The sequence below is a fragment of the Panthera onca genome, chromosome E3, assembly GCF_046562875.1.
Source record: "Panthera onca isolate mPanOnc1 chromosome E3, mPanOnc1 haplotype 2, whole genome shotgun sequence".
NCBI classification, from domain to species: domain Eukaryota; kingdom Metazoa; phylum Chordata; class Mammalia; order Carnivora; family Felidae; genus Panthera; species Panthera onca.
The window spans coordinates 19,793,180-19,814,481 of record NC_138354.1 but is presented as its reverse complement, the minus strand read 5'-3'; the positions used below and the strand labels follow the sequence as shown (position 1 = coordinate 19,814,481).

Below are 21,302 nucleotides of genomic sequence, written 5' to 3'. Positions count from 1 at the left end.
ACATTTTTTTATCCAAGGAAGGCACCATTGACGGTTTACTTATTTTTGACATTTTAACTAAGAGAAGGGGTGTCCCACATTCAGGAAATAGGTCCGGCTGACGCGTTCACAGAATTCCACAGAGAAGCGGCTTCTACCGCCGAAAGCTGGCTCTCCCACTTTGCAGCTGAGGGACTACGGACAGATGAACGAATGCCGCATCGGCCACAAAGGAAGACAGCGCCTGGCCTACCTGCCTCCCCGGGCCGTCCCCGGCTCTGGGACACTTACTGTCCTCCAGTGGCATCTTCCTCTGGGGGGCCGCAGCATTGGGTTTCAGATCGCGATAGTCCCGTGAGAGTGCGGAGATGAGGCTGGCGTGGTTGATGGAACGGACGGGCCACTGCTGCTCATTCTCAGGCAGGTTTGGCCACGGAAGCAGCAGGATGTTAGAGAGGGCTCGGCACACCAACACCTGAGCCTGGAAGAGACCACCCCCCCGGCCCCAGGTATCCATCAGAGGGTCAAGAGCAACAGCCGCTGCACCAGACGCAGCCTGGGCACCCAGGGCACACGCGGAGCTCAGGCCTCCGGGCTCCTTTCTCACAGGCTGGGCCTGAGGCTTCGGTCCAAATCTCAGGTAAGGCAGGGAGGAAAGTGAAAGTGAAGCAAAAACACCACGCCTGGTTCCAGCGCGTTCCAGGCCCCATCCTGGAATGTCATTTCCCGATGCTGTCACTGCCCCTCTACTCTGGTACCTGCAGCATTACAGGGCGGGGGAGTCACAGTCACTGCAGACGCTCGGTCTAACCAGTCCCTTAGCTGCTGGCTCCCAGCACCCTCGGAGGAGCCGCTGAGAACAGGGCTGAGAGAGAGAGAGGCTGCCGAGAACCTCTTGCGATCAACGTGCCTTTGGCGCCAGGTCAAAACCAATACTGTGCCACCCCGGGCGCGCCCAAGTAACTGCTCCGACTCCCCTCGGACGCCACCTGTGTCTTGTTGGTTTTTAAACTTCCAGCCTGAGCCTCCTGAAGGATTTTGTGAAAATCCTTGTCTGGAGCTTCTCAACCCTAAGAAAACAAACGTGACAACGGACTGTTTTAAACCAAAAGGAATGCAAAGAAGACGCTGACACCAGCCAAATCGCTGGCTCTCAAAGCAGCGCCACCTCAGCACCTATCGGGAGGGTCTTTTACATCCTGATCTGCACACCGCCCGACTGCGTCGGGAAGGGCCTGACGACAGGGCACGGAGGCTGCCCTAAGTGCCACCTGGGGAGGAAACCATCTCTGGTGGCACAGCCCGTAAGCTCCGAGTGCGAAAGAAAGACCAGACTCCTCTTGCTCAGCCTCACGGCTCCAGGGCCCATGCAGCGTGGCCCTGGGGTCTCACCTTATCGACGAGTCGCTGAGCAGAGGCATCGGTGATTCTGTTGAACACTTTCTGCACCGCGGGGATGCTGATCAGAAAGACGGGCCGCACGGTGGTGGCCAGTGAGACCAGTAAGTGGCACGCAGATAGCAGCAACTTGTCTTGGACCTGGAGACAGAAGAGAACGTGTCGGTTCACTAGCTCTCCCGCGAGGCTGCGATTCGAAGAACTCTGACGAGGCAGTCGCAAGCCAGATCTGCTGCAGGGCCGTCGTTGCACATAACTCGGGCTCTGTGTCCAAGAAGTTTCCGGGGACGGCGCCCAGCACGAGGCACGCTCCTCTGTGCCACGTCGCAGCTCCTGACCTCACGCCGGGAGCGCCACCTCCAGTTCCTCCTGTCCTTAGTCGCTGGCACCTCTGGGCGCGATCGCTTCTCAGCTCCAAATATTCCACGGCAGACTCCTTGGCCTGTCATTCAAACTACTCGGGATTGTTCACCTCACTCCTCCCGCTCCAACCAAGCCAACGTTTCTCTCCACCCGCCTTCCAACACTCAACCAGTCACGCCAGGCTCTCCTGCTTCCTCCCCTCCGCGTGCCAATCAAAAACCTGGTTCGAGGACCATCTGCCCTTTTCAAATTAGCAAAAGAGAAAACTCTTTATAGATATGACCTAATGCTGGTAAGACTGGTAAAAAACAGCACACCAAAGAGTCACGGGCATGCAGTTACTTTCGAAAGAAATATTACTAGAATTTCCTAGAATCACACATTATCCCTAACCTTTAACCTTTAATCCCGCTTTAAGAAAATCACCTAAAAGGATAAAGCTAAGTGCATATGTGCATTTCAGAATGATCTATAGTGATTTTTTTCAAATGCAGGCAACATTAAAGTCCAGCAATGGCTGGATACATCATAAATTATATTAATCCCCCCTCGTGGGATATTGTAACTCATTTACAAATTACAATCACAAACTGAACAAAACCTGGGGCACCTGGGTGGCTCAACTGATTAAGCATCTGACTTCCGCTCAGGTCATGAGCTCATAGTTCATGGGTTCGAGCCCCACATCGGGCTCTGTGCCGACAGCTCGGAGCCTGGAGCCTGCTGCAGATTCTGCGTCTCCCTCTCTCTCTGCCCCTCCCTCGCGCACACACTCTCTCTCTCTCAAAACTAAACATCAAAAAAAATTTTTTAACAAGCTAAACAAAACCTTATGGAAATCAATACACTGTTAAGAGGAGGACAGAATGCTATGTAGATTAAGACTACAAAAAGACAGGGCCCAGTTGGTTGCTTGTCCAACTCTTGATCTCAGCTCACGTCATGATCTCATGGTTCACATGACAGAGCTCCAAGTCGGGCTCTGCGCTGACAGCTCGGAGACTGCTTGGGATTCTCCTCCTTCTGACCCTCCCACACTTACACTCTCAAAGCAAATAAACTTTAAACAAACAAACAAACAAACAAAAAAGACGAACACCTATACGCTCCATAATATAAACTGATGGTTTTCTCAAAGGACAGCTGAGTAGAAGCCGTCAAATTTACTTGGATGCACCTTTGACCCGGTAAATTCACTTTCCGGAACCCATCCTACAAGGTTGTACATACCAAGAACTAATTTCCATCAACAGGAGAATTATAAAACATTCCCACTACCAAACAGCAGTGTTTTAGAATGGGGGATTAAAGAGTACCATAAATTTTCGGTCTATAACTTAAATAGTGTTTAACTTCTTCACAATGAGCATGCATTCATGTGGGACTGAGGTTAAAAACTTAAGCTACATTTGAGTTTATATGGACCACAGCTCAAAAGGAACATGAGAGGACACGTGGTTCTATGGTAGTGCTGAGAATTATGGGTCTAACACCATGCGATATTTTGATTTTATAATAAGTGGGTATGTGGACAAAAGGACAAGGACTTAGACACAAAGCGTAGCCCTTGGGCGCCTGGGTGACTCAGCTGGTTAAGTGTCCAACTCGATTTCGGCTCAGGCCACGACCTGGAGGTTCGTGGGGCCGAGACCCACGTCAGGCTCCGCGGTAACAGTGCGGAGCCTGCTCGATGTTCTCCCTCGCCCCCCCCGGAATAAACAAACTTAAAAAGCGTAGCCCTTGCTGCCTTAGGACCTTGGTGCTGATCAGAGGTGTGACGGCATCCATGGTGGTGGAGACGAGCGTAACAAACTGCTGTGTGTTCTGCCGATGAGCTTCGCTGCAGTACTGCGCTAGCCAGTGAGAGTACGCCTGGAGAGCGGCCAGGGACTGGGCGTGCCTGCAAAGGGGAGAGAAGATGCGATTTCAAAGGTTAAGGTCAAGACATATGAGCATTAAACTTGTGTCCACAGCAAGTAAGGATTCCACTCATTGCATTTACCGTTCTAAGACACGCGAGACGGCACAGAAATCACGTACTCGCTCAGGTAGGACCTAAAAATCAAAACTCATCATCTAAATGTTGCCACCACTTCCTGTGACACAGAGAGCAGTCAGTTCTCTATGAAGCTACGGCTCCTTTTAGTGGACAACGAATTTTAGGAAACAAGAGCCTGGGGACTTAGGGGTCTCACCGCTCCTAGGACCTTTTAGGGGACAGAGCTAGGATTCAGGCAGACACCACGTGGAAATCAAACTGGTCGCCACCAACCGGGTGGCAAGTTGACCTCAAGCGCCTCAGACAGGACACAAGAAGGGCACACCGCCACCTATCTAGTGTTCTCGCGAAAAATGTTGACCATCGATCTCATACAGATCAACAACCAGACAAATTTCGATTTTTAAGATTTTCCTTAGGAAAAAAAATTAAGAGGGTGCCTGGGTGGCTCAGTCGGTTCAGTGTCTGACTCTTGATGTGGGCTCAGGTCATGACCTCATGGTTTGTGACTTCAAGGCCCGCATCAGGCTCCGTGCTGACAGCGCAGAGAGCCTACTTGGGATTCTCTCTCTCTCCCTCTCTCTCTCTGCTCCTCTCCCGCTTGCACTCTCTCTCTCAAAATTAAGTGAACATTTAAAAACAAAAAAATTAAGACCTAAATCTCCCCAAAACTCCATTTCTCTTTCCCTCATCTGACTCTCCTCCTGTCCCTCCCTCCCACGAACATGTACAGTCTGGGGAGCTGATCTAGATTATGGGAGAGAAATGTAATATGGGATTCATGATTAGTTAGACATTGGATCCAAAGAAAGAAGGACACTTCTGAGGCAACTGGAGAAATTCGAGTATGGAAAAATATATACATATACACTCTTAAAAACCCCAGATATTACGGCATCCGTGAAAGTCTCAGAGTATTGATAATGGTATTATGGTTATGTAGGAGGAGGACCTTGTTCCCAGAGATATGTGCTCAAGAGTTTATAGGTGAAGTGACATGTTTGCAATTTATTTTCAGTTTACTTACAAAAAAATAGTGTGTGTTTGTGTGTGTGTTCACCTGTATAAACAAAAAGGAAGCGTGAGAAACAAAAGCAAATGTGGCAAAATATCTATAACTGACGAATCTAGCTTGAGAGTATAGGGTGTTCATTCTGTTTTTCCCCTTTTCTACAGGTGTGAACTTTTTCAAGCCGTTATTTTGTATTTTACATTTAGAATGCACTGACTTTTAACTTTTAAGCTCTGAAAGTCAGCCTTTGGAGTCTAGGAATTTTAGTCAATCTATCAAATTTACAGAGCTCCGTAAGGCTTAAAGGGAGGGGCTCCAAAACTTCCTGAAATTGTGTGCAAGATGTTGTGTTTATGAGCAAATTAGCATTTTTCTCGGCTGAAGCTTCACAGCTTTCTCTAATCTCGAAAAGGAAAAGTATATATATATGTATACGTGTGTGTGTGTGTGTGTATACACACACACACATATACACACACACACACTCTGAAAAAAAAAACCTAAACCACTATAAAGTAACAGATAAGACTCTCTTTCTATCATTTACCTAATTTGCAGCTTAAGAACTGCTCCGGAACAGGGGTCAGCAGACTTTTTCTGCAAATACCAGAGTGAAAATATTTTAGGCTTTGCAGGCCACACACACTCTGTCACAGCCACTCTGCCGCTGCGGCACAAAAGCAGCATAGATAATACGTAAATGGACGGGCCCGGCCGTGCTCCAATCCTAATTTACAAAAGCTGGCAGTGGGCTGGATTCGGTACAGGCCATAGTTCGCCAATGCCCGCTCCGGTCCAGAGCAAGCCTTCCAGGCAGTGTGATCCCTGGGATGTGGCCCCGCCTCCAGTCTCCATTCTGCTGTCCCTTCCATAGTCACTTTCCTAATAGCTCCCCACCGTCCTGAAAGCTTCTCAAAGTGTGGTCCCTGAATGTTCTTCAGAATCGCCTGAGGTCTTGCGTAATCCGCAAATACCCGAGCCTTCCACATCCTGCTGTAGTCAGAATCTCCGATGGAATGTGTTGCCCAAGTAATTCTCTGGGCCCTACAGTTGCAGTCACTGGCCCACAGGAGAAGATTCACGGCACTCGAGCTGTTTCCACCATGGTCCTACCGTGCCTATCCGGCCTCATCTCCCACCACACAAACCACACACCACCCCCTAATCACGGGGCTCTGCAACACATCTTTGTCTTGGCTCATGCTGTTCTTTCTTCCTGAAATGCCTACCCCACATACCCTCTGCTCCCAGCTCTCATCTGCCTGATGAATTCCACTTACTCCAATCACCCCTGCCCCCAATCAATCTTTCTCTCTGCCTAGGCTTGGAGGAGGCAGTTTTTCTCCTCTTCATGGCAGGCACAACTGTTCCCTTCTATCCAGAAAATTCCTGGGGGCCGGAGGACAAGGTCCCTCCTGAGAACGCACAAACAGCTAACTCTGTACTTACACATCAATGAGGTCAGGTTTCAGTACTGACGGCACAGCAGTTTCAATGTTGTACAATTTTATCTGAGATCCATACAGAGTGACTTTGACCAACCTGTTGGCAAAGAAGCAGGTAAGAGAAAACATTCAGCTTGTGGGCTAACATAGACAAAATGGACAAGGTACCAACAAAGGTCCCAAAGACAGACTTTTTTCCATCCAAAGAAGAATCAAGACCAGACCTTCAATTTTATCCCAAAGATACCTGAGATGTGCATGAAGATTTATATAAAGACACTAACTAAAGCTGACTTACAGAATCAAAAAACTTTGTATGCAAAATAAATATCTAACAGGGAAATATAAGATGATATAATATATACAATAAAAGTGACTAAGAAGTAAATATTTCATGGTGTGTATTTTACCACAACGACAAAACTCTGGACAAGTAAATGTTTCAGATGGACAGATATATGACAAAGAAAATACAGCAAAATGTTCACTGTAGAATCTAGGTGACGGGTATATGGGTGGTCCCTGTATAATTTTTCAACTTTCCTGAAGATTCGAAGATGTTCATGATAAAATGTTTGGGGGAGAGGGCAGGGCACGAAGCAAAAAAGGTTTGAGAACAAATCGAAGCGTTTTTGACATGAAGCACAATCCTTCCAGAAGCAAGCTGCTGCGCCCACTGGTGGCGCAAGGGCTCACTGCACGCAGACAAGCCTTCAATCCAGTAACTGGAGAACCGGCTGTACAGAGAAACGGAAAATGCCTCTTTCGTTAGAGATGGATGCCCCTTTCTGAGCAAAGGGAAGAAGCCGGAGACGCGGCGAAGCTCTCCCCGTGCCTGCTCTTTAAGGAAGCCTGGGAGCAGGTCTGAGGCGGGCGCCAGGGAAGACAGTGGGTGTTTCTCTCCCTCGGTGCCACGGCACAGAGCTTCTCAAACTTCACCGAGCGGAAGACTCAACTGGGGAACCTGTCACAGTGCAGGCTCCCTGGTCCAACCCCACAGACCGACCCTGCAGCTGCAAGGAGGAGCCTGGAAATCTGCATCTCTGGAAACATCCTGGGGCTCCGTGCGCGTGGACCACACTCTGGAAAGTGCTGCTCTCTGAAGGGACCAGAAAGCGGGACTTCACTAGAAAACCACAAGCTTGAGTCCCAAAGCACTGAGGGTCAGGAAGCAGTCAGGAAGTGAGGGTGAAAGTAGCAAGGGTTCTCGACTAGAAGCTCTGGAAAGGGGCCGGGGTGATACGTAAGCGACGTACCAACATGCACCCGGTGTTTAACTCTTTAAACTGTTCTCCATTCTTCACATTCACAAAGTAGGTATACATTTATTTAGTGGCACTGAATACACGCAGAGCGTGCAGCCACCCGCTCCTGTCTCCTTTACCTTTTCATCCTATAAAACTCTAAGTCTGGACCCACGAAAGAGCAACCCCATCCCCCGCCGCAGCCCTGGCCCCCGCCATTCCCCTTTCCCTCTGGTCCGGACTATTCCATGGGCCTCACGTAAGTGGAGTCACCCTGTGTTTGACTTTACGTTCTGCTTTCGCGTTCCCCAGCATTCTTTGGTGCTACTCTACACGGAAAATGGGCTTCTAAACGTGTCTTTTACGATTTCTACGTGCAGCAGTTTAGCTAGGAGGTTTGTTGTGTGGAGCCTGAGTGAAAAGCCGGCTAATCACACCGGCTACGAAGATCAAGCAGTCGTAACAAGGAGCCTTCTCTCACACTTTATTCTGAATGAAGACAAGACTGCAAAGTACCTGTAAGTACTGAGCCTCAAACCTAAAAGCAGTGCAGAAAGATGTCCTTATAAGGACCTATGAGCTAATGACGCAGGAACTCTGAACTCTGAAAAGATACAGATTTCAAGGAGGAAGAACGCGTCCCATTCCGCTAACCGTCAGTGCAGTGGAACGGGCCTCACCCAGGACGGCGAGGAAGGAGGATGCTGGAGGCGACAGCTCTGTGGCGTGGCTAGAGCACAGCATCTGGACTCAGGAAGATGGCCAAAAACCCATGTGCTCCCTCTCGTGAAGCGTGGCCTGAAGAGAGGCTCTCACCATCTCTGGGCCACGGTTGGCTCACAGGGAACGTGACATCCCCATCCCCCAAAGTAAAGAATGAAATGATACGTGCAAAACCACTTTGAAAGTTTCCTACCACGTGCTACTTTTACTATTTATTGATATTAATCTGGCTTTTAAAGATTTATTCAAAGCTCTTTGTTTTCTCTGCTTTTAAGCGAAGAGTAACAGTTAAAGACGACTCTGGTGCGCAAGTCACTAGGCTTGGGGCTTGGTTTCGCTTGGCGTGTTGTCAATGATACGGCGAGTGGGCCAGTGAAAGAGTCCGGTGGCTCAACTGTGGGCTGGACCCACATCTGCCCAATTTTGATCTAATCAATCCACCGGTTACCCTGAAACAGTCTGAACCTCCAAACACATTGAAGCATCTGACTCGTTAAGTGCCTGAGTTCGTGGGAGGGGCGCAGGGAGAATGGGGCAGTCAGGAGCGGTCCTCAACACACGCAGCCATAAACCCGAGGAGGGACCCGAGGGGAGGGGTAATGACAGAAGCCTGGTGGTGGAGAGGTTGGGAGCCTCCTCTCCGGTCAAGCTTCAACTCCTCAGGACCCTCCCAGGGCTGGAAAAAGTCCCACCTCTAGCACCTGGCTGCCAGATGCCGACGGACTACCTGTTTGTCCTTCCACTCCCAGGGCTTTCCCGGTGTCTCTTTACCTGTGGGCGGAGACAGAAGACTGACCCCACGTGGCTTCTTCCGGGACTAACCCTGCCTTCTCATCCACAGACCCAATCTGCAATGAAGTGAACGGCCTACGCGTACAGGCTGCTAACCCCCGGCCGCTGCGCTAAGTGCCGTATCTCGTGAACTCTCACAAGAAGCTACAAGGCACCAGGTCCCCTCCATGTCACAGCGAGGGACCTGAAGTCCAGAGGGGTCCGGTGGCCGCTCCGCGTCCGCCTTACAGCCGGCAGCACGCCGCCCTCACGCAAGAAGGAGCGGCGCCGTGACGTCACTCTGGCCTACCTCTCCACAACGGTGAGGGCATCGCTGAACCGCGCCGCAAACACGTCTCCGATGAAGTACTCGGCCAGCCGGCCCACGGCCTGCAGGAGGGAACTCAGGTCTCTCAGGGAACAGTGCAGTCGCCGGCAGTCATTCTCCGCTGTGATGTTCAACCTGTGGCCTGGAACGTAACACCGCAGGCGGTTTTCCACGGGAAGGACGCGTTTAGTTACCGCTACAGACAACAGCTCCTACAGGCAAGCTACATTTAGCAAAACCAATTGTTGAAACACAGCAACTCACAGGCTGCTTCCCAGACACGAGCTGGGAAAATGGGCCCAGTCCTCCACCTCAACCTGTACCCACACGCACCCCGGGGCCAGAGAGACGGACAGCGAGCGCAGACAAGAGGGACACATGGCCTGGTGTGCCGACATGGACGGAGCACCTGACGTCATTCCTCTTGTGACCCTGAGGTAGTGACACCACCAATTTTACACCCAAGGAAACCCACACAGGGAGGCCCAGCCACCTGCCCAATGCGGGTCCTATTTCTGGGGCAGAACCAGGCTAAGCCTCTACAGCTGCAAACCTGCCTGCCTTCTGCACGTGGCCTGTCACACAGAATGGAATCTCCCTGGGCTGACAGGATTCACCCCTGTTCAAAGAACCGGGGGTAGCTGGCACTCCACCCCAGACGGTCTGCAGGTAGCACGGTCTAGAATAAAGGCACGGGGCCTGGATTCACAAGACGGGTGCCCTGCTACCCGCTGGCTCCGGACCTCAGCAAACCCTTCTGAGTCTGGTTCCTTAAAGAGGAAAATAATGCTCCCATTAAATTCACTAGTGTAAAGGCAAAGTTAGAATGAACTATGAAGCATCCTTCAATGTTTTAAGAAATAGGTGTAACAAAAAACTTGTGATTTTCTACGGCCTGAGACTTTCTTACTTTTCCACACGATTTCTTCAAGCCGAGTGATTTAGATGCAAAGATGAAGGACAAAAACATCTTCAATTCAGCCCATCTCCTTGCCTTGCGGACCCCTCTCCCCACAAAGGTCCACAAAAGACAGTGAGAAGAGCCAAGCCAGGAGAGGGCGCTCTGAGTTGGGACAGAGTTCTCCTCCATCCAGTCGGAAGGAGGGAGGGAGGGGCAGTAACAGCAAGAGCCCCCTCCCTGCCCACAGGGCACCTACAAATCCTACCACTCCCTAGATACCAGCCCCCTCCTGTGGCAATTTCAGGGGTTTACTCCGTTAGAAGAGAGGAACTGGCTAAGGGCAACCCTGCTCCCGTGGTGTCCCACAAGCATCTTCCTAGAACCCAGACCTACAGACTCAGCTCCCCGTAAGCGAGTGTCAAACCCCCTGGGGCTCTTCCAGTTAAGGCAGGAGAACCCGGACCACTCCCCCTTCCCGCCCCCCCACCCCCCGCGCCTCCATCAACACCAGGGCTCTCGTGACCTCACTGCCTCCCCCACCCCCACTCCAATATCTCACCCGGACCCACTGTTAACCCCCAGTGCCTCAGGTCCCTGCCCAGCTGCATCCCTGACCACTCACGCCCTGTATGGTCTTCTCCAGATTCATATAACCACCACGTCTTCTGGGAGACCTTCTCTCCGCATTGCCCGACAGAAGGAATGTGCTTCCCTCCTTTCCTGCATCCCCCTCCAGGGCACCTCAAGTACACATGCAGATAAACTAATGAGCTACAAGTCTCCTCACTGACCATGAACTCCTTCACGGGGAGGGGCTGTGGCCAACACTCTGCACAGCGCCTGGTACGGAAGAAGTGACCACAACGAACGAATGAATTAGATACGACCGAATACAGAGCAAACTAGAGCAGTACAGGGAGGCTTGGGGAGCTTGAGTTTCCCTGATTATTTAAATGTGATTATGGATAAACAACACTTGTGGCGAGACAAACAGCAAAGGCTGCACACCTAAGAAATTGCCAGGTGAAGCGGCAAGTTTGATGCCTCGGATCCTACGCTGGCTTCCACGTGATGAGGCTAGAAACAGACCTGTGACAGCCCCCAAGGGTAGACATGGGTTTGGAAAAAGGTGTGGGTCACATCCCCAGGAGCAGGAGGACAAAAGGAAGGGGCAAATCAAGGAAGGTCTTTACAGGGACAGAGCCGGTGACAAAGGCCAGCTTTGGCCCACCCCTGCCTTCCTCACCTGGTCCTCCACCCCCAGCCCCGCACAGAGAGCAGTGCTTCAGTCAGGAAAACACCAAGCGGTGGGATTCGCGGCCTGCAGGCACCCTGCCAAGGTCACTGGGGTGGGCGCCTAAGGAGGGTGAGCCAGCTCCTCTAGTCAGAGCAAGAGGACGACCACCCCACGCCAGCCAGATGAGCCCACAAAACGGAGAGAACCAAGAGGTATTTTTGATCATGCGAGAGACAACGCTGCCTCTCCTCCTCTCCCAGCTAACAAAAGCACCACAATCACGCACTTTCTGAATGTCAAGGATTTTCAGGCTTACAGCTATATAACTGACTCCCAGGGTAAACTAAAACCTGTTTTCCTTTGCACACCAAGCTTTAGGGCTGTGGGAAACAAAGCCTTAAGAAAAATCTGCCCTGGAACTGGGTGTGGTGCTGCTAGTGTCGGCCGAAAAGAGACCAGCCTTTCTCTCCCCGGGGGCAGCGAGGACACATTCTGACTCCGCACTCGCCCGCCCCGCGCACCTTCGTCGCCTCGCCCTCGCCCACGCCCACGAGGCTCTCCACCCTGCCGACTGCTTCCCAACTTCTTGTGCCCTTAGGTTTACCCAAGAACGAGGTTCTTGAACAGTTTAAAACATGAAGGGAAACAAAAACCAAACCAAGATACCGCCCTAAATCGGGTTTCCACTGGCGTCTGGGTCCTAACAGTCCTGGAGTCGTTGTGAGCAGGCCTCCCCGCCTGCCCCTGAGTCCACCCGGCTGCAGCCGGTGCGGGGCCTCCTCCCAGCCTCTCCCCACAAGCCTCTTCGCGGAGTCCTCCATGTTTAAACAGCTGGGCCAGAAACGACAGAGAAAAAGTGTCCCTCCCCCCACAATTCCTTATTGGCATCCCTGGTCCCACCCCGAAGGAAGAACACAAAACGAGCCTAGGCCTGCTTACGAATGGCAGCCTTGGGGAGAGGCAAAGACAGAGACTCTCCTCTCGGCTCAAATACACCCCTGCATCCCTTCATTTCCCGTGTCACCCTCTGGCTGAGAATCCCTGCCATCCTGCTCGTTCCCTTCTAAACCTGCCCGAATTTGTCAAAGAGCAGTACTTGGAATGAAAACCAGCTCAGGACCGCTGTGATTTTAAACTATCAGTTCGAACCATAAGAAACTGCTGATATGTGTCCACTTCTGACAGAACAAAACTGCAATTCCGTATAATTCAACTGAAGACACACGTACCATCTACAGCGCGTGTCAATGCAAACTGCGACTGCTGCTCGCCTACCGTCTGCAAGACACATAAGCACACAGGCAGGAGGCACCCCAAATGAAAATCTCTGTGCCCACCCCCGAGCCTAGAACCTTCACACCGCCAGCAGCACCAAATGCTGCAAGCAATCACCTGAGTTCCCACTGAGAAAGCTGTTCAGAACCACCCCCTTCTCCTCCTATTTGGCTAAGGCTTAGATGTCCGCCTAATAGCAAAGAACAGCCGCAAAGGGGAACCCTCAGAAGGACATCACTGCCACATGGAGGTTTGCGGGACAGAAAACATCGCGGCCACACCGAAGCGCGATCTTCCATCAAGCAAGTCGCCCTGAAGCCATCTAGGTGCATGTGCTTTTTACCACGTCCAAAGGACAGCTCCCTGGCAAATCAATGCCCGGGGGGAGAAAACATCTTCATGTTAAATATAACTCAGTCTTCTTTTGTTGGGGGGGCTGCGGAGGTAGAGATGTGAAAATCCCCATTTGAGGAATTCTACTCTGAGAGAACAAGTAGGTCATAAATGAAGCCAAGCAGAACAAAGAATAGAAGAGACACAACAACCAAAGGTGGGATCGTTCAAACCACAGACGGTTGAGAAAGATAGGCAATGCGGGCGAAGGATGACCTCCCAGGGGCAAGACCCGCACACAGCCGCTGAGGTGCCACAGCGACCTCAGGCCTTGTCTCCGTCCTAATGAGGAAGTAGAGGCAGGAAGATCGGCAGCAGGTGTAAACAGTCAGTCTCCCATCCACACAGCCTCCAGGGGAGATTCGAGAATTAAGAGCTGGTGAGAAGTAAAGCACATGAATGGAGGGGCCACCCTCTCAGAGGAAGATGCCACAGTTTCTGTTAAGAGGCAGGAAGGCTGCTAATCCAGCATGGAGGTTATTGGAGAGGTTAGATGGCCATGGGAACCAGGGAACAAAATGTATTCAGAGTTTCCATTTTTTAATAGGCTTTGCATTGGAAACTTGGCTTTGGAGCCACTAAGGGATGGGGGAATGCTTCGTCACGGATAAGACAGATCGTTTTAAAACAGTAAGTATTTCTCTGGCCTGAGAGGAGTATGCACCAAGGAGCAGTGCTAGGGATGAGATTTATAAACGATCTGGAAAGGCCAGGCACACTGGGAAACTGCCAGTAAACGGGTTTCAGTGAGAACAGGTATATGATATTTCATTCAGGGAAAAATAAATCAGATTATCCTTCTCGGATGAGAAACTCTAAGTTACCAGTATGTCTCAGAAAAAGGATTTAGGAGTCGCTCAGATTTTTCTCCTCAAGACAGACTCAACGTAAGCTTTATGTAGGGGTCAATTTGGGGGGGTGGAGGAGTACATGCTCAGTTTCTTAAAAGATCGAGAATAAGATCAAGACCGGGTCTTTAGGATGCTGAGTACATTCTAATTTGATGAGTGGCCCTGAGGGAGAGACCACCAGGGTACAATTTTCCCCAAGAATGGATGCTGGAAAACATCTGTAGCATTTATACAGTCAAATGATTTTTGTTAATGTTGACAGCATATTTTACAGGCATGTTTGCTTTGAAAAGTGATCTTTTTAAAGTTCTTTGTAAGCTGTTCTTAACCTATCTACAAACTTAGGGGCATGCCAAGTCCCATCAACCTCCTGGGGCCCAGCGGATTATTTAGAAGCTAATAATACAGTCATGGAAACAAACCGTCACAGGCCACCAAGAAGGGCAGCCCCAGACAGAGCCTCTCGTGGAGGCTCTGCCATGAATAACAAGCTCGCCCAGGAGATGGTCTATACCCTGAGCGGCTCTGTGCCAGGCTGAGACAATTACACAGTAGAGGGGCTGGGGGCCGGGGCCAGGCAGGACTCCTGGAAGGAAAACACTGGGAAGAAGATGGGGGAGGCTGGGGGGATACGGGGAAGCACGGGTGCATTTGCAGGCACAAGAAGAAGTTTTTGGTGTTTTCAACTAGCTAGCAAAAAATGGACGGCAGATTTTAGTTCATTCAACTTTCTAATCCTTCCCTACTATACCATCTTGGGACAAAGTGACATCTCTGGACACCCATTTCCTCTTCCATAAAATAGGAGACCAGGACAGGTGAGAGAGTCAAAGACAGCGTAGGCAAAGAATACAGTGCCTGGTGTGTGACGTGTGTTCTACACACGGAAGCTGTTATTGTTATCAACCAAACGGCCAAAAACTGCTGACTCTAAACCCCAAGCAGGTGAGTGAAGCCACCTACCAAGGGCAGCCCAAAGTCTTCCCAGCCAGCTGCAGCCAGGCCTCCCGCGGGCCAGCTACGGGAGGAGAGTTAACAGCCACGAGCTGTCGGCGTGTGCCCGCACAGGTCGGCCGACTCCAGAGCCGCTCCTGGGTCCTCTTACTGCTTAACGCCAGGGAGGAAAGAGCACACGGCAGCAAAGCCCAAAGCCATTTTTCCCTAGTGTGCTTGCTGGTTTCAAAGACATAAGGAAATAGCCTAATTGATGGCTTTTTGTTTCTTTTTCCCCCCGCTAAGTCCCCCCTCTTTGCTCCAAATCAGCTGCTTCTTTCTCACTGAAACACCTGTTCGGAATGCACTGTCACAGCCTCATCCTTGACCTCCCCCACGGCTCCTTTTTGTCATTGATTCTTTAAGAAAGTTTTCCATTTAGGAGTGGGGAGAGACAGAGCGGCGGGGAGGTGGCAGTGGAGAAATCATGTTGCGACAGCAAAGAAGGCAATAATTAAATATTAGCCCGGTAGTTTTCTTAATGTCGGTTAAATTAGAAAATAAAAACCAGTTTACCTGACCCTGAAGTAACTATAAACTGCTGTAAACCCAGATAAACTTCTAAATTGTCCTGAAGAACTGGGAACTGAAAACAAAAAAACAAAGATTAAAAAAAAAAACAAACATAAGTCCAACTTTTAACAGCATTTTAACGTTAAAACATTACAAGATCTATGGGGGGGGTGGGGAGGGGCATCAGATTAAAAATACCCTTTTCTCTGAGAACCTTTACTGCCAGCTAAGGAGTGGCTCCCTTCAGTGCCCTGCCTTCAACAATTTCTACAATTCACACCACCAATTAATGTTTGGAATCAGAAAAGAAAAAAACAGAACAAAACAAAACAACAACTTATCAGGTAGATAACTCTTTTCTAAACAAAGCAATGGATGCTGGGTTTGACTATTACGGTTCCTAAAAGAGGACACCAAACCCCAAATGATCTACACCTTCTAGAGCTTAAAGACGGAACCTATCTCCCTTCAAATCCAAGGGAAATCCTATTCTGGAAAGAACTGTCAGATAATCTGCCTCATTTAAGTGCACGGCAGAGTGAAAAGACAGGCCCAATTTTTTAGAAGTCTGATTCCCTTACTCATTTGGCAGACAGGACCCTCATAACCAGAGCTATCAGTATCTTTTCTTTCTAAAGCTGCTAACTCACCGTTAGGACAAAGATCAGACTTCAATGTGACAGGTCCCTACGAAAGGCAGATGGCGAAACACAACAGAACTGTCTACAAGAGAACACAAGACCCCCTCCCCCAAATCATCTTGTCCTTGAAGAAGAGATAGGCTTAATGAAATCTCCCCAAATAACAAGCACCACTGAGTGAAGGAAAGCGGTCCTTATGACTAAGATTCTAGCACATGAATATACGCAGGGTGCTAGCGACGGGCTTTACAAAGGCTCACTTTGCAGCAATCGATCTTTAGCAGGAAGTCCTCTGCGTGGCCTGGTCGTTTCTGAGCTACTGATGCAGGCCTGAAGGCATTAGTAAAATTCATATTACATGTGAGAGTTCAGGAAGAAAAACAGGGCTTCCAAAAGCGGATTTAAAATATTTGGGGACATGTTAGCATTTGTTAAACTCTGAAGGTCGGTGATGGTCATCATTATTCTTTGTTTAAAATGTATACCTATGTATTTTAAAATACCGGTGAGCAAAAAAGCCTTATTACTCGTGCTACATGTGCAGGGAGAGAATCAGGCTCTTCGTTCCCCTCCCGATGGTGAGTTACCAGTGTCGAGAAGGCGTGTGTGGGAAGGAGCTCCATCACTTTGGCCACTACCTCCAAGCTCTGGCGTAAGTACCGCTGCCACTCTGTCTGCTGCTGTGGGGGAAACACAGAAGGATCAGCTCTCCCGGAAAGGCAGTCCTGTCATCTTCCCTGCCCATCTAGCCTCAACCTCAAGTCCACTCTCGGACGTAAAATCTCGAAGAAGTGGCAAATGACGGAACCAGGTCATTTGGTACTTTAAAAAGGCCAACCTGGAATCTTTTTTTTTAATCCAATGAATTAGTTTCCTAAAAAGCTGTTTCCTCAGCACATGATCCAGAGAGAATGACCTACTTTTTCCTACGGTCACAGGGACACAGAGATTTTAAAAAGCCACTGGTGAGATGCTCAAGGCCCCTCTATGAGAACGCAGCTATAGGAACTGGTCGCTCGTTCATTACCTTCTGAAACAGTGCATTACTAGGTCCCTAGCAGTGACGGACTGCGTCAGTGCCACTCAAAGTACGGTCCACAGACACGGTAGCACCAGCATCTCCCACGGCCTTGTAGGAAACGTAGATTCTGTGGCCCCCACCCCTAAATCAAAGTCTGTTGAACAAGCTGTCCCAACGATTTTTACCCATGCTCCAACGTGAGAAGCACTGAACTAAATCGTACAGCTAACAAGAAGCGAAGCTCAAGTTTACCGAGCACCCACGACATAAGCAGGCATGCAGCCAGCCCTTCCACACATTACCGTCATGTAACCGTCAGCGCAGGCCAGTCAGCCACATCGCTTCCCTTTTGGGAGAGGAGAAAATGAAGCTCAGAGAAATCTAAGGCCCAGACTTCTATCTCCTTGTGGCCCAAGGTTTCAGAGATTCAAACCCAGGCCTCTGAGTTCCAAGTACAAGGCTCTTTCTAACCCAAACACGGCCACCCTCAAGGTCTCAGCCATGCCACGGTCACAGTTATTTTGAGAGCCCTACCAGTGACTTGAAAATTCTAAAGTGCACGGTGCTTAAGAAAAAGGAACATGGGAATTGTGTCCTTCAACACATTTGCCTTACCCATGTTGGGCACACGAGTGTCAATAAACTCAAGATTGATTTTAAGATACTGATCGACAAAATATACTCAAAAGAGACTTCTTTTCATCCTAGCCTTACCATTTCGGGAGCTCTTTATGCCCTGTCCCTCACCCCGCATCTAGCTAGTTTTTATTCGTTGCCCAGAGTGGGGAGCAGAGGTGTGGGTGCAAGGCAATACAGAGCCCTTGCTCAACCATTTCTCACTGTGCATATGGTGTCTCTACTTATCTCCCTAGTTCATACAGATAAAAACGTCTGTCAACTTCTTTTTACAATTAACAAACCCCAAAAGACGAGTAGGATATATAGCTGGCCCTTGAATGACACAGGTTTAAACTGGGCATGTTCACTTACACAGGATTTTTTGTTTCAACAAACAGTACAGCGCTGGAAATGTATTTGCTCTTACCATTTTCTTCATGACATTTTCTTTTCTCCAGCTAACTTTATGGTAAGAATATGGTATAGAACTCACGTAACATACAAAATATGTGTTAATCGACTGTCGATAAGGCTTCCGGTGAACAGTCAGGCTGTTAGCAGCTAAGTTTTAGGGGAGCCAAAAGTTATACTTGGGATTTTCGACTGCACAGGTCGTCAGCACCCCTAGGCCCCACACTGGTCAAGGTCAACTGTAAAGTTCAAACACACAATTCAAACTGTAAGACTACTCTGGCTCCAGAGCAGAGAGCTTACAGGTTCCAAGTCTCCGTTTGGACTCACACCGAAAATGACAATGACTACGGTTGATTAGGCCACGCCGCTTACATCATCATCCAGAGTCTCGTCATCCAGCTCCTCCAACTGGGCCTGGTTGTATCTGAACTGGATTCGATTCAACACCTCCGTGAGCAAGAGGACTAGAGCGTCTTCGTACCTATGCAGCAGGGAGAAATTCAACAACAGGTGACAGCAGGCCTTTAGCCTGGGTTTTGAAAAGGCCTCCTACACTCTGAAGAAGAATAGCGTCGCTGCTGGATTACCATATACAAGCAGTATCTGAACTAGATTTAGCTTACGGGTTGGCAAGTGCATATGTGAGAGTGGAACGGTGGCAGGGGTATCTCTTTATTTTGCTACGTTCCAGACAGCTTCTTGACGGATGGACCCTTTATCATTAGACGCTGTCCTTTGTCCCCTGCAGCCACTCTTGTCCTAAAGTCTATTCTGTCTGACACTAGCATAGCTGCCCTGAATCTCTTTTGGTTACTGTCTACATGGAATAGCTTTTTCTATCCTTTTACTTTCAACCTGTTTGTGTCTTTGAAACCGAAGTGAGTCTCTTATAGACAACATGTAGTGGGATCATGTGTTTTCAATCCATCCTGCTAATCACTGCTTTTTAAACTAGAGAAGTTATATTCTTTACGTTTAATGTAATTACTGGTAAGGAAGGACTTCTGCCAGTATCTTTTGTTCAGCTCCTCCATTAATGCCTTCTTTTGTGTTAAACAGATACTTCTTTTCACTCCCCTGGCATTCTTTTCACCATATACTCTTGAGTTATTTTCTCAACGGGTGCCCGAGGGATTATAAGTAATGATATATAAATATCAATTTACACCGATTCAATAGAAGGTTCAACTCCATGATTCAATCCTTTTAACATCTGTGAGAGGTAGATATATTATTGGTGTTTCTCCGACAAGGAAACCAGAGTTAACAAAAGTTAGACAGACTGCCCATGGTCACCAAGCTAGGTGATTTGAACCTGGGGCTCCCTAACTCAACATCCTATGCCCTCCTCTCTATGCATAAACCACCAATGGTCTTCGAGCCTGCTCCGCTCACTCCCCCAAAACCTTCAGTCAGAACACTTAAAACCTAAAGGAAGAAATGGAAAAGGTCTGGAGGAACCCTGCCCCTTCTCAAAGAAACACCTAAAGCTCCAGGCCTGGCTATTTCCCACGTGTGATGACAGCCTACCTCCGAAAACACCAAGTTACATGCAGCAGTCACACCCAAGGGCCACCAAACCCTAATTTTCAAGAACAAATCCCGAAGCCTAAATGTCTGTCCCGAAACGCTTCCAAGACAGGCTCAGGGACCGCTCCCACTCACAAAGCCGGGCACTCGCGTCAGGCGTCCGGCGCCGATCCAGCCGCACACTTTGTGACGTCGGGGCCCAGGCTGCACAGAGCACACCTCTCCTCTGCCTGGAGGCTCTGCAGCAGGGGCGCTGGAGGAAGACCAAGAGGCAGCAGGAGCACAGGGATGCCATTCTCCTGGTGGGCTCGCTGCCCTGGCAGTGTCACCCCAGTGACGGTCACCTGGAGGTAAGAACTGGTCCTACTTTCAGCTTTCACATTCCTACAGCCAGCCGCACGCACTCTCGGAGGTGCCAGCAGCAGCCAGGTCGCACCCCGTCCTCTCAGGAGGGAGCACCAGCTCCAAGCCTCCACCCCCCGTCTGGCCAAGCTCCTGGGTGCCCTCTCTTCAGAGACCTGAGCTGCACGGGGCCCATCCCTGCGATCCAGACTTGAACAGCTCCACTCTTTTCCTTCAGCCCTGGGGGTGGGCTGCCTCCTGTAGTTCTCATCTGCTGAATCTTGGTGTCTCCTTCTCGCTCTTCCAGCCCTCCAACACCGGTTTCGTCAATCTCTTACACCAAATTCTTAAAACAATTAAGTGTGGTGTCCATTCTCCTGACAGGACTCTACCTAATGAACCATCTAATCCAACACAGGTGAGTACCAGACAAGCTAACCACAGCTAAAAGGAATCCAGTGCCAAGATCAAATACAGTCAGTCCACCTAGTCTGCTATAACCCTTGTAACGACTCTGTACACAGTCTCGAGACTACTTGGAAATCCTCCTATGCTGTCACACTGCAGAGTCTGGTGGGCACAAGAGTTCTTTTTTTCACGAAGACAGAAACACTGACCACCCCTCCCCGCAGTGTTTGCAAATGACTTAACAACCCAGGCTGGACGGGCAACCAAGCAAGGCCGCCCAGAAACTAATGCTGGCAGGGAAGATCACTCACAAAATAGGCAACGTCTGTGGGAAGAATTGCCAGCAGACTCAAAATCCTATTTCAGTCGACTTCAGAGAAAGGTAAGATCAAACACTTAAGCCTGGAGCTTACATTTGCCATTTGCTCAGACATAAATTCCTAAAGTTAGTTACACAAGTTTTATGCTATAAATCACTACGACGGACCAGTGCATTTTCACAATTTTGCTAGGAAAGAAAATCCACTTCAGACCAGAGGACAGATGAAACCCGTCATCTACAAGTTGTCCTGCTGAGCTCAAAAGGGACTTTAAAGACTTTGTAAAATGCACAGAATAAGCCTAAATTAGACCTAAACCCCAACCGGCAGTTAGCAGCTCTGGCTGCAAAAAAAGCTTATCCCATAGAAAATGGACCCCAACCAGGAACCAGGCTAAACACACTCAGGTAGTAACTGCTCTCCCCAAGTGGCTGGTGAAGGTGGGCAGAGTATTCGGGTGTGGCAGACTCCGGCTCCCTACCCAAGACCCATTCTTCCTTTCCTCCTCAGCAAGACAACACTGGGCACTGAGGCCAAGTGGAAGACCACATTTCCCAGCCTCCCTCGCAGATGGCAGTGGTCG

General features: G+C 49.5%; 1 protein-coding gene across 8 annotated transcripts in view; it reads right to left on the bottom strand.

Annotated features, from left to right (window-relative positions):
• XPO6 (exportin 6) overlaps nucleotides 1-21,302 on the bottom strand; it is a 103,582-nt gene that overhangs the window by 13,580 nt on the left and 68,700 nt on the right. For 3 of the 8 annotated variants that reach the window (XM_078440050.1, XM_078440047.1, XM_078440049.2), the window contains exons 10-17: nucleotides 18,492-18,600; nucleotides 16,591-16,746; nucleotides 15,429-15,498; nucleotides 9,245-9,404; nucleotides 6,201-6,293; nucleotides 3,496-3,640; nucleotides 1,372-1,518; nucleotides 271-460 (exon numbers count right to left, since the gene is read on the bottom strand). In XM_078440050.1, the coding sequence (XP_078296176.1) occupies nucleotides 271-460; nucleotides 1,372-1,518; nucleotides 3,496-3,640; nucleotides 6,201-6,293; nucleotides 9,245-9,404; nucleotides 15,429-15,498; nucleotides 16,591-16,746; nucleotides 18,492-18,600 (1,070 nt within the window). The remainder of the gene's footprint in view (nucleotides 1-270; nucleotides 461-1,371; nucleotides 1,519-3,495; nucleotides 3,641-6,200; nucleotides 6,294-9,244; nucleotides 9,405-15,428; nucleotides 15,499-16,590; nucleotides 16,747-18,491; nucleotides 18,601-21,302) is intronic. The other 5 variants (XM_078440052.2, XM_078440054.2, XM_078440051.2 and 2 more) reach the window with 3 other exon arrangements.